This window comes from Vulpes vulpes, chromosome 8 (assembly GCF_048418805.1).
Source record: "Vulpes vulpes isolate BD-2025 chromosome 8, VulVul3, whole genome shotgun sequence".
NCBI lineage: Eukaryota > Metazoa > Chordata > Mammalia > Carnivora > Canidae > Vulpes > Vulpes vulpes.
In genome coordinates this window covers 89746989-89760290 of record NC_132787.1, presented here as the reverse complement: position 1 = coordinate 89760290, position 13302 = coordinate 89746989, and the positions used below count along the sequence as shown (strand labels likewise).

Genomic DNA, 13302 nt, shown 5'->3' with positions numbered 1-13302 from the left:
TTTTGACTGCTTTAGAAATTTTTAAAAATCAATAAAAATTAAAAATTAACATTCTCCAATATTTTCCTTTAAAATGGAGCCATTTGGGGAGTGCCTGGGTGGCTCATTTGATTAACTTCTGTCTTCGGTTCAGGTCATGATCCTGGGGTCATGGGACCCAGCTCCACATCGGGCTCCCTTGTCTGCCAAGAGCCTGCTTCTCCCTCTCCCTCTGCTGCTTCTCTTGCTTGTACTCTCTCTCTGTCAGATAAATAAATAAATAACTAAAATCCTCAAAAAGGGCTACTTGGGGACTTTTTTTTTTTTTTTTTAAGTAGGCTCTTTGACAGCATGGAGCCCAAGGCAGGGCTTGAACTCACTACCGTGAGATCAAGACCTGAGATGAAATTAAGAGTCAGACATTTAACCAGCTGAACCACCTAGGCACCCCTGGGGGATCTTCTTGAAAAATAAAGTTCTTTTATAGTATTCATCGTATAAAAATATTCTTTGCTTTTAAAAAGGGCTCACTATAGAGTTTAAATGGAAAACTTCCGAACTGTATTTTCAAGATGGTTTTATTTATAAAAAAATAAATTAACTCATAACCATTGAGTAAACACTTTCTAATTTATTTGTATTTAAGTCAAGATTAAAGTGGAACAAATTTTTACATCAGATTAAAAAAACATCTTTACTGAGATATAATTCTCATAGCATCCAACTTACTCTTTGAAGGATACAATTCAGTGGCTTTTTAATATATTCACAAAGTTGTACAACCTTCATTAATTTCGACATTGATTTTCATCACCAGTAAAAGAAACTGTGTACTTATTATCATTAGCAGCTCCCCCCGTCCCCCACCTCTGGCAGCCATTAGTCTATTTTCTATCTCTATGGGTTTACATATTATGGACATTACATATAAATGGAATTATTCAATAATCATACACTATTTGTGGACTTTTGTCTTTGACAGTTTTCACATAGCATAAAGTTTTCAAGGACATCCATATTGTAACATGTATCAATACTTCTTTCTTTATAGCTGAATGATAGTCCATCGTATGTATTTGCCACATTTTATTTCTACATTGATCAGTTTATGGACTTTGGGTTGTTTTAATTTTTTTACTTTTTGGCTATTGTGGACAATGCTGATGAAAACATTCATATGCAAGCTTTTGTGTAGACATGTTTTCACTTTTCTTAGGTGTGTACCTAGCAGTGGAATTGGTGGGTCATAAGGTAACTCTATATTTAACATTTTTTGGAACAGCCAAACAGTTTTCCAAAGTGATGGCACCTTTTTATATTCTCACCATCAGAGTATGAGGATTCCAGTTTTTCCACGTCTTCACCAACACTTACCATTGTCTTTTTGATTGTAGCAATAATAGTTGGTGTGAGGTAGTATTGTGTTTTTTTTCTTAAGATTTTATTTATTCAAGAGGCACCTGGGTGTCTTAGTGGTTGTGTCTGCCTTTGGCTCAGGTTGTGATCCGGGGGTCCTGGGATCAAGTCCTGCATCAGACTCCTTGGAGGGAGCCTGTTTCTCTCTCTGCCTGTGTCTCTGCTTCTCTCATGAATAAATAAATAAAATCTTAAAAAAAGAATAACATTAAAAAAAGATTTTATTTATCTGAGAAATAGAGAAAGAGAGAGAGCATGAGCTCTCTCTCAGGGGCAGAGGGGCAGAGGGAGAGGAGGAAACAGACTCCCCACTGGGCAGGGAGCTTGATGTGTGGGGCTCAATTCCAGGACCCCAGGATCATGACTTGAGCCGAAGGCAGATGCTTAACCAACTGAGCCACCCAGGGGCCCCTCAAATTGTAGTTTTGATTTTGATTTCCTTAATGACTAATGATGTTGAGCATCTTTTCTTGTGCTTATGAGTCATTTCTATATCTTTTTTGAAGAAATATCAAATATTTTGTCCATTTTAATTTTTAATTAATGAAAGTTCACCTTCTTTCTTTTTTAAAAAACATTTAATTCTGGTATAGTTAGCATACAGTGTCATATTAATTTGAGCTGTATAATATAGTGATTCAACAATTCCATACATTAGTCAGTAACAATTCCATACATTACTCAGTACTCATCAAGATAAGAGTACTCATAATCTCTATAGCCTATTTCACCCATCCCCCTGCCCACCTTCCCTCTGGTTACTATCTGATTGTTCTCTGCAGTTAAGAGTCTGTTGTCTGTTTGTCTTCCTCCCCCCACCTTTGTTCATTTGTCTTGTTTCTTTCTTTCTTTCTTTTTTTTTTTTTTAAGATTTTTATTTATTTATTCATGAGAGACACAGACTGAGAGAAAGAGGCAGAGACACAGGCAGATGGAGAAGCAGGCTGTATGCTGGGAGCCCGATGCGGGACTTGATCCCGGGACTCCAGGATCATGTCCCGGGGCCGAAGGCAGGCGCTAAACTGCTGAGCCACCCAGGAATCCCTTGTCTTGTTTCTTAAATTCCACATATGAGTGAAATCATATGGTATTTGTCATTCTCTGATTTATTTCACTTAGCATTATACTCTCTAGCTTCATTTGTGTTGTTGCAAATAGCAAGGTGTATACACACACACACATATCTTCTTTATCCACTTATCTATTGATAGACACTTGGGTTGCTTCCATAGTTTGGCTATTGTAAATAATGCTTCTTTGCCCATTTTTAAGTTGAATTATTTGTCTTTTTATTGTTTAGGTATAAGAGTTCTTTATATATTCTAGATATAGGTTATTTGTCGGATAATGTGATTTGCTAAATCATGTATTTCCTCTTTTTCTGTGGATTGTCTTTTCACTTTCTAGATAATGTTCTTTGAAAGACAGGAGTTTGAGATTTTGTCTGAGGTTCAGTTTATATAGTTTTTCTTTTGTTGTTTGTGTTTTTGATCTCATATCTAAGTAAACATTGCTTAGTTATGAGGATTTATTCTTATATTTTCCTCAAAGAGTTTTATAGTTTTTGCTCTTACACTTAGGTCTTTGATCCATTTTGAGTTAGTTTTTGTATATGGTATGAGTTAGGGACTCAGATTCATTCTTTTGCATGTGGCTATCCAGTTGGCCCAGCACCATTAATTGAAAAGACTCTTAATCTGTTCAGGCTACTATAAAAATTACCTACACTGGGTGACTTAAACAAATATTTATTTTTCACAGGAGCCTGGGAAATCTGAGATCAAGGTGTTGGCAAGTTCAGTGTCTGGTGAGGTCTACTTCCTAGTTTATAGACAGTTTGTCTTTTCACTTACCTCACATGGCAGAAGGAGGCAAGGGAGCTCTCTTGAGTTTCTTTTATAAGGGCATTAATCCCATTCATGAGGGTCCTGCCCTTATGACTTAGTCACCTATTGAAGGCCTTCACCTCCAAATGCCATCACATCAGGGATTAGGTTTCAACATGTGAATTTTAAGGGGATGCATTCAGTCTGTAGCAGACTCTTTTATTTAAAAAAAAATTAAAATTGTGGTAAAAATAACATAAAATTTGCCATCTTATTTTTGTGTATATTTCAGTAGTGTTAATAACATTCATATTGTTGTACCACTAATCTCCATAACCCTTTTCATCTTTAAAAACTGGAATTCTGTACTAATTAAACAGCTTCTAATTCTTCCCTTCTGACGGCTCTTGCTAACCACCATTCCACCATTCTTTCTATCTCTGAATTTGTCTACTCTTGTTACCTCATATGAGTGGGCTTATAAAGTATTTGTCTTTTTGTGACTGGCTTATTTTCACTTACCATAGATAGCATCCTCATGTTTCATCCATATTATTTTAAAAGGCTGAAGAATACTCCATTTGTGTGTATACCACATTTGGTTTATTTATCTGTCACTGGACACTTGGGTTGTTTCCACTAGGCTATTCTGAATAATGCTTCAGTGAACATGGGTGTACAAATGTCTGTTTGAAACACTGATTTCACTTCTTTTGAGTATATACCCAAGAGAGTAGAATTGCTTGATCATATGGTAATTTTGTTTTTAAATTTTTGTTTTCCACATCAGCTATACCATTTTACATTCATATCCACGGTGTACAGGGGTTCCCATTTCTCTACACCCTCACCAACACTTGTTATATTCTCTTTCTCTCTCTCTTAAAAATAGTAATCACCCCTTTTTTTGATAGTAGTATTTTTTATGAGTGTGTGGTGGTGAGAAGACTCTTTTTACCCTATTGAATTGTCTTGGCAGCTTTGTCAAATATCAATTGACTATAATAAAATAAGTCATAGGGATGAAAAGTATAAAACAGGGAATATAGTCAATAATATTGTAATACACTTGTCATGGAGAGTATTTTGTAATGTATATAATGTATATAGTGATTATTGAATCACTGTGTTGTACACCTGAAACTAACTTAATATTATATGGCAAAAATACTTCACTTGAAATTAAAATATTCAATTGACTATAAATGTGAAAGTGTTTCCAGACTCTGAATTTTATTCCATTGTTCTTATGAGAGTAGCACACTTTCTTGATTACTGTGACTCTGTAATAAGTTTTAAAATTGGGAAATGTGTTTTCCAATTTGTTTTTTTTTCCAAGATTGCTTTTTGGCCATGCTGGAACCTTTGCATGTCTGTCTGACATTTAGGATAAGTTTGTCAATTTCTACAAAAAAAGCCAGTAGGGATTTTGATAGGGATTGCATGAAACCTGTGGATTAATTTAGGTGGTACTTCCATCTTAACAATATTAAGTCTTTTGATCCATGAACATGAGATGTTTTTCCATTTATGTAGGCCTTCTTCCATGTCTTTCAACAATGATTTATTGTACAAGTTTTGCACTTTTACAAGTAATGTCTTTCAACAATGTTTTTGTGTAAAAGTTTTACACTTGTTTCACTAAATTTATTCCTAAGTATTTTATTCTTTTTGGTTCTTTTTGGTTGTAAATGGAATTTCTTTTAAAAATTTCATTTCTGGGTTATTCATTGATAGTGTATAGAAGTGCAGTTGGTTTTATACATATCTTGTATCTCGCAACCTTACTGAACTTATTTGCATGTGTGTGTGTGTGTGTATGCCTTAGGATTTTCTAATTTTTTTATTTTATTTATTTATGATAGTCACAGAGAGAGAGAGAGGCAGAGACACAGGCGGAGGGAGAAGCAGGCTCCATGCACCGGGAGCCCGATGTGGGATTCGATCCCGGGTCTCCAGGATCGCGCCCCGGGCCAAAGGCAGGCGCCAAACCGCTGCGCCACCCAGGGATCCCCCTTAGGATTTTCTATATGCAAGATCATGTCATCTGTGCACAGAGATAATTTTGCTTTTTCTTTCTGATCTGGATGCCATTCATTTTTTTTTTCTTGCCTAATTGCCCTAGCTAGAACCTCCAATCCAGGGTTGAGTAGAATTGCCAAGAGTGAATTTCCTTGGATCAGATTTTTAATCTGTAGTGTTTTGGAAATATGTATACTGACAGTGATTGTTTGAGAACTTGTAAATCCAGCTTTATGTCCTCTTGTAGTAACAAAAGTAACAAACTTCTATTGGAATTTATAATGCTGTTTATTTTTTCAACATTAATAGACACAATAGATTCTAACTTGACTTTCTCCAAAACTTTGGTGCCTCTCCTTTTTAGCTTTATAAATTTGTTTTCTAAATCTCACTAAAGCAAGCCAATTGTGGGACTTCTAAAAACATATCTCTAATGTAAATGTCCTCTTCAGGAATTGTGAGTACTGAGTATAGTTGAATAATAATGAATAATCTTCTGAACTTTATTCCTATTATAGATTTTTGTCAGTACTTAGATATCCAATTCAGAGAATAGAATTTTTTTCATGTATTAGAGCATTTCTTGAATATACTCTGCATGTAACACTTTGACCATTGGAAATATGAAATAAATATAAGCATGTTTATTCTCTGAATGCTTGCAAGTTATTTAGGAAGATCAAGCATATGTACTTATCTTATACTGCTCTGCATTTGTGGTTCTGTGTATAATGTTCCTGGCTCCCTAAATAAATGTAAGCTCCTTGAGGAGAACCATCTTTGTATTGATACAGTGTCATAGTGCCTCACATATGCCATGTGTTTATTATGAATTCTTGAAATTAACAGAACAGGAAAAACCATATAATACTACAATGAAATACTGAAGTTGAATGGCATAACCAGTCAGTACTGTTGAATGTCAGGGGTAATGATGATCAGTGTGTACTGGATTTATTAGGAAAGTCTTTATGCAAGACAAGGTAATTAAATGGACTCATGGTTGGAGCAGGGTTCAAAATTTTTTTTCATTGGATTCATGAATATATGAACTAGGTCATCTGGGCCTGGATAGAGCTGTTTGCAGCAGGAAATACCATATGAGAAACATTTTGGAGGAAAAATTGAGGGGACTTGTTTTCTAAGAGTATAAAGGGTGTGGGTAAGGTCAAAGAAGACATTAAAGTCACAGCATGGGAGATTAAGGAATTCCTAGAAATAGAGAAACCAGCTAGGGGAAGAGAGGAGTGGGAAAAGGGACAGTCATGAGCATGTTTTTAGACTTGCTGAGTTTGACATTAAAATACATAGAATGTAGTTAGAGGAAAGAAGGCTCAGATGAGAACTGAGATCAGCATATCATTGGATATCATTATGAAGATATTGTTTGAGCAGGAAAAATGATTGGACTGATAGAATTGTGTGTGCATGTACACACATATACATACCCTTATATGCTAGAATCCAATATGTGTGTTTGATTATTGATATACTAATCTACGGGTTGGCATTAGCAGAATGATGAGTACTGGTTCTTGGGTAAGCAGGGGAAAAAAGCTAAAGGAGGGGACAGGAAAGGAACAGAGGTAGAAGAACTTAACACAGATTTGCTAAGGAGACGCTGTAATTTGTCTTGTGTTTCAAAATGATATTAATAATAACTAGTAGAACTCTCGTATCACTTACTAAGTGCTTGCTGTGTGCCAGACACTGTGATAAGGGATGCTATCTCTATTTATCCTCACATCCAGTTTATGATATCAGTACTATTAGATTCCCTTTTACTGATAAAGAAACTAAAGTCTAAAGAAGTTAAAATTTGTCCAAGATGAGTTGAGCTAATAAATAATTAGGATACATTGTGGATATAAAACTGACTTTCTTGATTCCAAGCCAGATATTCTTTCCATTATATCAAAGGTTTATGTGTTTAATTTCTTCAAGGTAAAGTCTTTATCTTTAGAGAAATAGTCCCCAGTAGAGGCTTATTAATTAGCAGGTAGTGACTGAACAGTAACATTTCCTATAGAAAAATCTGCATATAATTTGGATGTGGCTGCTTCTGCTTTTCTGCTTGGGTGTTTGTATTTATAATGTGGTAGGAGATAAAACTTTTTTGATTGCATATTGTGAATATTTTATTTTTTATTTTAAAGATTTTATTTATTTATTCAAGAGAGACACAGAGGGAAGAGAGAGGCAGAGATACAGGCAGAGGGAGAAGCAGGCTCCTCACAGGGAGCGTGATGGCGGGACTCGATCCCGGGAGTGGGATCACACCCTGAGTCAAAGGCAAACACTCAACCGCTGAGCCACCCAGGCATCCCTATTTATTTTATTTTTAAAGATTTTATTTATTCATTTTAGAGAGAGATTGCACATGAGAGTGGGGAGGAGGCGAGGGGGAAGGAGAGAGAGGGAGAAAGAATCCCAAGCAGACTCTGCACCTTATGGAGTGTGGAGCCCTATGGATGGGGGGGTGGTTTGGGAGTGGGAGGTGGTGGTGGCTTGACCTCACGACCCTGAGATCATGACCAGAGCTGAAACCAAGAGTCAGATGCTTAACTGACTACACCGCCTAGGTGCCCTTGTGGATATTAATTTTAAAAGACATTACCAGCTCTCTCATTTGAAGAATTAATCATTCAGAGAGTGCTTCTCAAATTTTTTTGTTAAACTAATATACACTATAAACTAAACTTCTTTTAGAAGTGTTTCTGATGTATGCCTCAGAACATTCGTAAATTAGCAAGGAAATAATAAGGGCCTGATGTTTTCTTTTTTTTTCAGGGGACATCATTTTCAATGCCCAATACCCAGAGCTGCCCCCTGATTTTATCTTTGGAGAAGATGCTGAATTCCTGCCAGATCCCTCGGCCCTGCATGTGAGTACTGCAGGCTTGTTTCGGACGATCTTTATTTGTTGAAGGAAAATAAAATTAGCTTTTGACAATTGCTTGAAAGATAAATTTGCCAAACATGTGGGGTTTTTTTCCACCCCTTTTTTCTCTATCCTCTGCAATAAGTACAGCTCTTCCTGTGCCAAAATAGTTTAAGGAAAAGATTTTTTTCATTGCAGTTCTACTTTCAGACTATTTTGAATTCAAATCTCTAGCATATTGGTTACAATATTTTTACTTCAGCCTAAAGAGACATGTTGAAGACATTTCTTTATTTTAATTTAATATTTCATGCCTGCAATCAATTTTCTGATGTTTACTAACACTTCATCACAGAGCTTGTTAGGGGAGTGTTTCTTGGCTCTTCAAGAGGCCTTTTTTTATATAGAAGTGAAAGTGGCAAATTTGGACTTGTATCCATATTATCTCATTATTATCAGAAGGGTAAAGACCAGATTAAGTGTTCTTGATTAAGCAAGACCAAAAACTTTGTAGTTAAAGTTAAATGTTTCTGGGGTTAAAAGCAAGGAAAGGAGTGGTGGTACTTGTCAGAGCACATGTGGTTTACATAAAAAATTGTGTGTTTCACATTGCTGGTGGAGAAAAACATGTGCCATTTTGTTTAAAAGGTCTGACCAGACAAAATGTCTTTCTTTCCCAAGTCCAGTTTTGCTTTGATGCCTATACTGTAAGAGGGTTTTTTTTTTCAAAACTATGTTCTTTGCTTTGTTTTTTGGACACATTTTGTCTCAAAGTTTTGTAATTAAAGATTTTGATGACTTACTTTGAAATTTTGCCCTCCTCCCTTTTTAAAAAGGGAAGTGTTAAATGGGAAGTATGAACCCAAACCTAAAGAACGATCTTAAATTTTAGAACACAGCTGTAAAAATGCAATTGGCAAGAGTAGGGTAGGTTTGTTGCAAAATTTTTTAGTAATTACACTCAAACTGTTAGTTGATTTTTAAAAATTTGTGGTTTAAACATGATTCCTTTAGATGCTATATGTTGCATATTCACCTCATATTGAAGCTGAGGGGTTATCTAGAGAAAATGAGGCAGAAGTATCTCTACAGGCCTCTTCTGTGTTAATACTGCCAGTGGAGGCTAGCATATGCTAAATGCCAAAGATGTATTGTAGGCTAAGTGCTCCAGGAATTTCAAGAAGGTTGTCAGAAAAGGCTCTGTAGTAGGGGTGAGACTTGGACTCATTCTTGAAGAATGAGTGGAGAGTATGGCAGAGAGCATTTCAAGTAGTGAGAGTGACATAAACAAATGAAGCATATGGTATGTTATAGAAGAAGGTACTGACAGGTTTGCTGAAGTGTAAGTCAATATAAGGAAGGGCTAGGAAAGTTTAGAGAGGGAAATTGGACTGAGATTGTGAAGAGCAAGGGTTTTAAGTTAAGAGTCACAGAAGGAAATGATAATTGAAGAATCATCTCACAGCAATGTGGTCAACATAATGGATTAAGGAAAGATTGAGGATCAGAATTGAGGACTGTTGCAAAAATCTGGAGGAGGGAGAAGGAAAGGACTTTGAGCTAGGATGATCCAAGAGGGAATACTCTGAAGAAAAGGATAAGAAATGTGTTTACAACTTCTTTTTTTGGGGGAATTGCCTTTAAAATTTGCAAGACACATCTTCAATAGTGATAACTATTGTGAGAGCATAGAATTTAAAAGCCAAAAAGGACTTTGAAGTTCAACTTATTCCACTTATCTATTTTAGTATTGAGAAAATTGACCTAGAATTATGTAATTACTTAATTGTGTCAGAGTTGATGTTATAACTTTACTCTTCTGTTATTTAGTCCCTGAGTGAAGTTTTCACAGATGTTTTTGAGATTAGCTGAAGAGGAACAACCAAAAAATAAATAAAAGAAATCAAAGCACTGTATCTAAAAGAGAGATTCCAAATCTAGGGGAATACTTTCTCTTTAGCTGTAGTCAATCTGAGCACTCAGGCAGGCTATCCAGTGCTTCTTCATGGACCAGTGGTTTGGGTAAGCCTAGTAGAGCAACCAGGGTATACCCTCCACCAGCTGGTGAGGTCCTCCCAGCTCTATAGGTGCCCTTTATGTTCGTTGTCTGTCATCTGGCTAACACACTAGGGCAGGATACATGTCAGCAGACATTTCTCTGAGCATAGCATGCCTCTGAAGGACTTTTCACTCAACAGTTCACAGGCTGTGGTTTACTTCTTCAATTCAACTCAGCCTTTCTCCCCCTCCTTCCTGAAATGCGCAGAGCACAATCACTAATAACCTGGTTAGTCTGTATATGGTTCTGAATGAAAGGGAGATTCCGTATTTTATCACCCATGGAGGAGAGAGCAGAATGTCTAGATTTTTCTCCCTGAAGTACTAACTATAGGAGGGAATGAATATGTACCCTTAAGTTCTGGGAGCAGAGTCCATAGTCCAAAGTAGTTGCTATGGCAAATATGGAATTTCCTTGAAGCTTCTGGGTTTTATCTTAAAAATCAGTAAAAATTATTTTGCATTTGATTCTATAATATACCTGTACTTTTTAATAAAAATTATATTAAATTATAAATATATGAGAAAAAACATGTCCCAGTTTGAGAAATATAATTTTTGAGAATATGTATGATCTATTATTTATTCAATTTATTTAAACCAGCTTCTTTTTATAAAAGGGTTTGAAGTAACTTAAATAAATGATACACATAAGGTTAATAAAAATATATGCGAGGTACTCTAATCCATCAGATGGAGCCACCTCTTTTTAAACTTAGGCTTTTCATTCACAGAGATGAGTTTCACTAAGAACTTTGAGATCCTGAGGTGAATGGAAAATAGTAGATAGAGATACTAGATCCAGATAAATATGAGATAGATACCAGAGATAGGTATCTCGTAGATATTGGGGAACCAGAAAACAACCCAAATGTCCAGTTGGGTTGTAATTGTGGTTGTCCAATGGTTCCTACTTCTGGCTATCCACTATAATAATTTAGGAAGCCTGTTAAAAATACAGATTCCTGGATCCCACTAGAATCTGAATAAGACCTGTTAGGGAGCTGAGAAGTCATTAAATTCTCTGGCCCATTTCTCTGTATTAGGTGAACTGCCATTGGGAATCACTGATTGAATCCATATTTTATAGTAACATCTCCAACAGAAGGCCCATTTGTCTTTGTTTGTTGTATTTCCAGTGAGGTATTATTTTCTATTTTGGGGACAGCTCTATTGTTTTTTTTTTTTTTAGATTAAAAGCTTTATTGAGGCATAGTTCATGTGCCATATAATCTACCTATTTAAAGTGTATAATTCAGTGGATTTTAGTATATTCATAGAGTTGTGCAACCATTACCTTATTAAATTTAATTTTTTAAATTGAGGTATAATTGACATTTAATATTATATTTCAAGTGTACAACATAATGATTTGATATTTGTGTATGTTGTGAAATGATCCCTATAGTGTCTAGTTACCATCTATCATAATCAGAGTCAAATTTAGAACATTAGCAGTCACTTCCTCTTCCTCCACACCCCTACCCATATTCACTCTAAGCATTAACTGTTCTCCATTCCATTTCTGTGGATTTGCCTGTTCTGAACATTTCATATTAATGGAATCATATAACATGTGGTCCTTTGTGACTGACCAATTTCATTAGCATACAGTTTTCAATGTGTCATATATCACTCCTTCATTTTTTATTGCTAAATAATACTACATTGTATGCATAGACCACATTTTATTTATCCATTGTCAGTTGATGGACATTTGGGTTGTTTTCATATTTTGGCAATTATAAATACTGTTGTTGTATGGGCATATTTTAATTTTTCTTGGATATATGCCAGGGAATAGAATTGCAAGGTCAAAGGTACCTATGTTTAGCTTTTTAAGGAACCGCCAGACTGTTTTCCAAAGTAGTTATACTGTTTTATATCCATGCCAGCATCTAAGTGTTTTGGTTTCTCCACACCAACACTTGTTATTGTCTGTCTTTTTTTATTGTAGCCTATGAAGTGGTATCTCATTGTGGTTTGGGTGTGTATTTCCCTGATGGCGGATGATGTTTTGCATCTTTCCTTGTGCTTATTGGCCATTTTTATACCTTCCTTGGGGAAATATCTATTCAAATCCTTTGCTCTTTTTAAAAATTAGTTACTTGCTTTTTATTGTTGAGGTATAAGAGTTCTTTGTATATTGTATCTCCATACATGCCAGAATTTTTTTCCATTCTATGGATTGTCTTTTCACTTCTAGGTAGCATTGTTTAAAAGACAAAAATTTAAGTTTAACTTATCTATATTTTATTTTGTTGCATGTGCTACTGATTTTATATCTAAGAAACCATTGCCTAGTCCAAGGTTATGAAATCTTACTGTTATCTTCCCTTAAATACTTCTGTAATTTTTGCTCTTACATTTAGGTATTTTGGGCATTTTGGGTTAATTTTTGTATATGGTATGAAGTAGGGACCCCACTTCGTTTTTTTTTTTTTTTTTTGAGATTTATTTATTTTTTTCAGACAGGGAGAAAGAGTACATGGAGGGGCAGAGGGAGAGGGAGAAGGAGAGAAACAGACTCCCTGCTGAGCACAGAGTCTGACGTGGGGCTTGATTCTACAACCTGTGAGATCATGACCTGAGCCGAAATCAAGAGTCGGACACAACCAACTGATCCACCTAGGTGCCCCCCACTTCATTGTTTTATAAGTGGAGATCCAGATGTCTAGACATAATTTATTAGAAAGCCTATTTTTTTCCATATTGAGTTGTCTTGGCATTCTTATGGAAACTCAGTTGACTGTAAATGTGAGGATGTATTTCTGGACTGTCAATTCTATTACTTTGATCTGTCTTTTGACCTTATATCAGTCCACACTGTCTTGATTTGCTATGACTTTATAATAAGTTTTGAGATTGAGAAGTATGGGTTTCCAACTTTATTCTTTTTTTCTAAGATTGCTTTGTGGGTCCCTGCATTCCCTAGGATCAGCTTATCAGTTTCTGTCAAGAATCCAGCTGGAGTTTTGATAGGAATTGCAATTGAATCTGTAGCTCCAGCTAGAGATTTGCTATTCACTATTTTCATTCACTTCTGCCTGGAACTCCCTCCCCTCATTTAATCTGAATAGTTTGCTCTTCTTCTATCTTCAAATGTCATTATATCAGAGA

At 35.7% G+C, this 13302-nt stretch overlaps 1 protein-coding gene across 7 annotated transcripts in view; it reads left to right on the top strand.

The window, feature by feature from the left end:
* The window catches only part of BABAM2 (BRISC and BRCA1 A complex member 2), a 405688-nt gene that overhangs the window by 82092 nt on the left and 310294 nt on the right, over positions 1 to 13302 (top strand). For all 7 annotated transcript variants that reach the window (XM_072767925.1, XM_026016020.2, XM_026016025.2 and 4 more), the window contains exon 4: positions 8034 to 8128. In XM_072767925.1, the coding sequence (XP_072624026.1) occupies positions 8034 to 8128 (95 nt within the window). The remainder of the gene's footprint in view (positions 1 to 8033; positions 8129 to 13302) is intronic.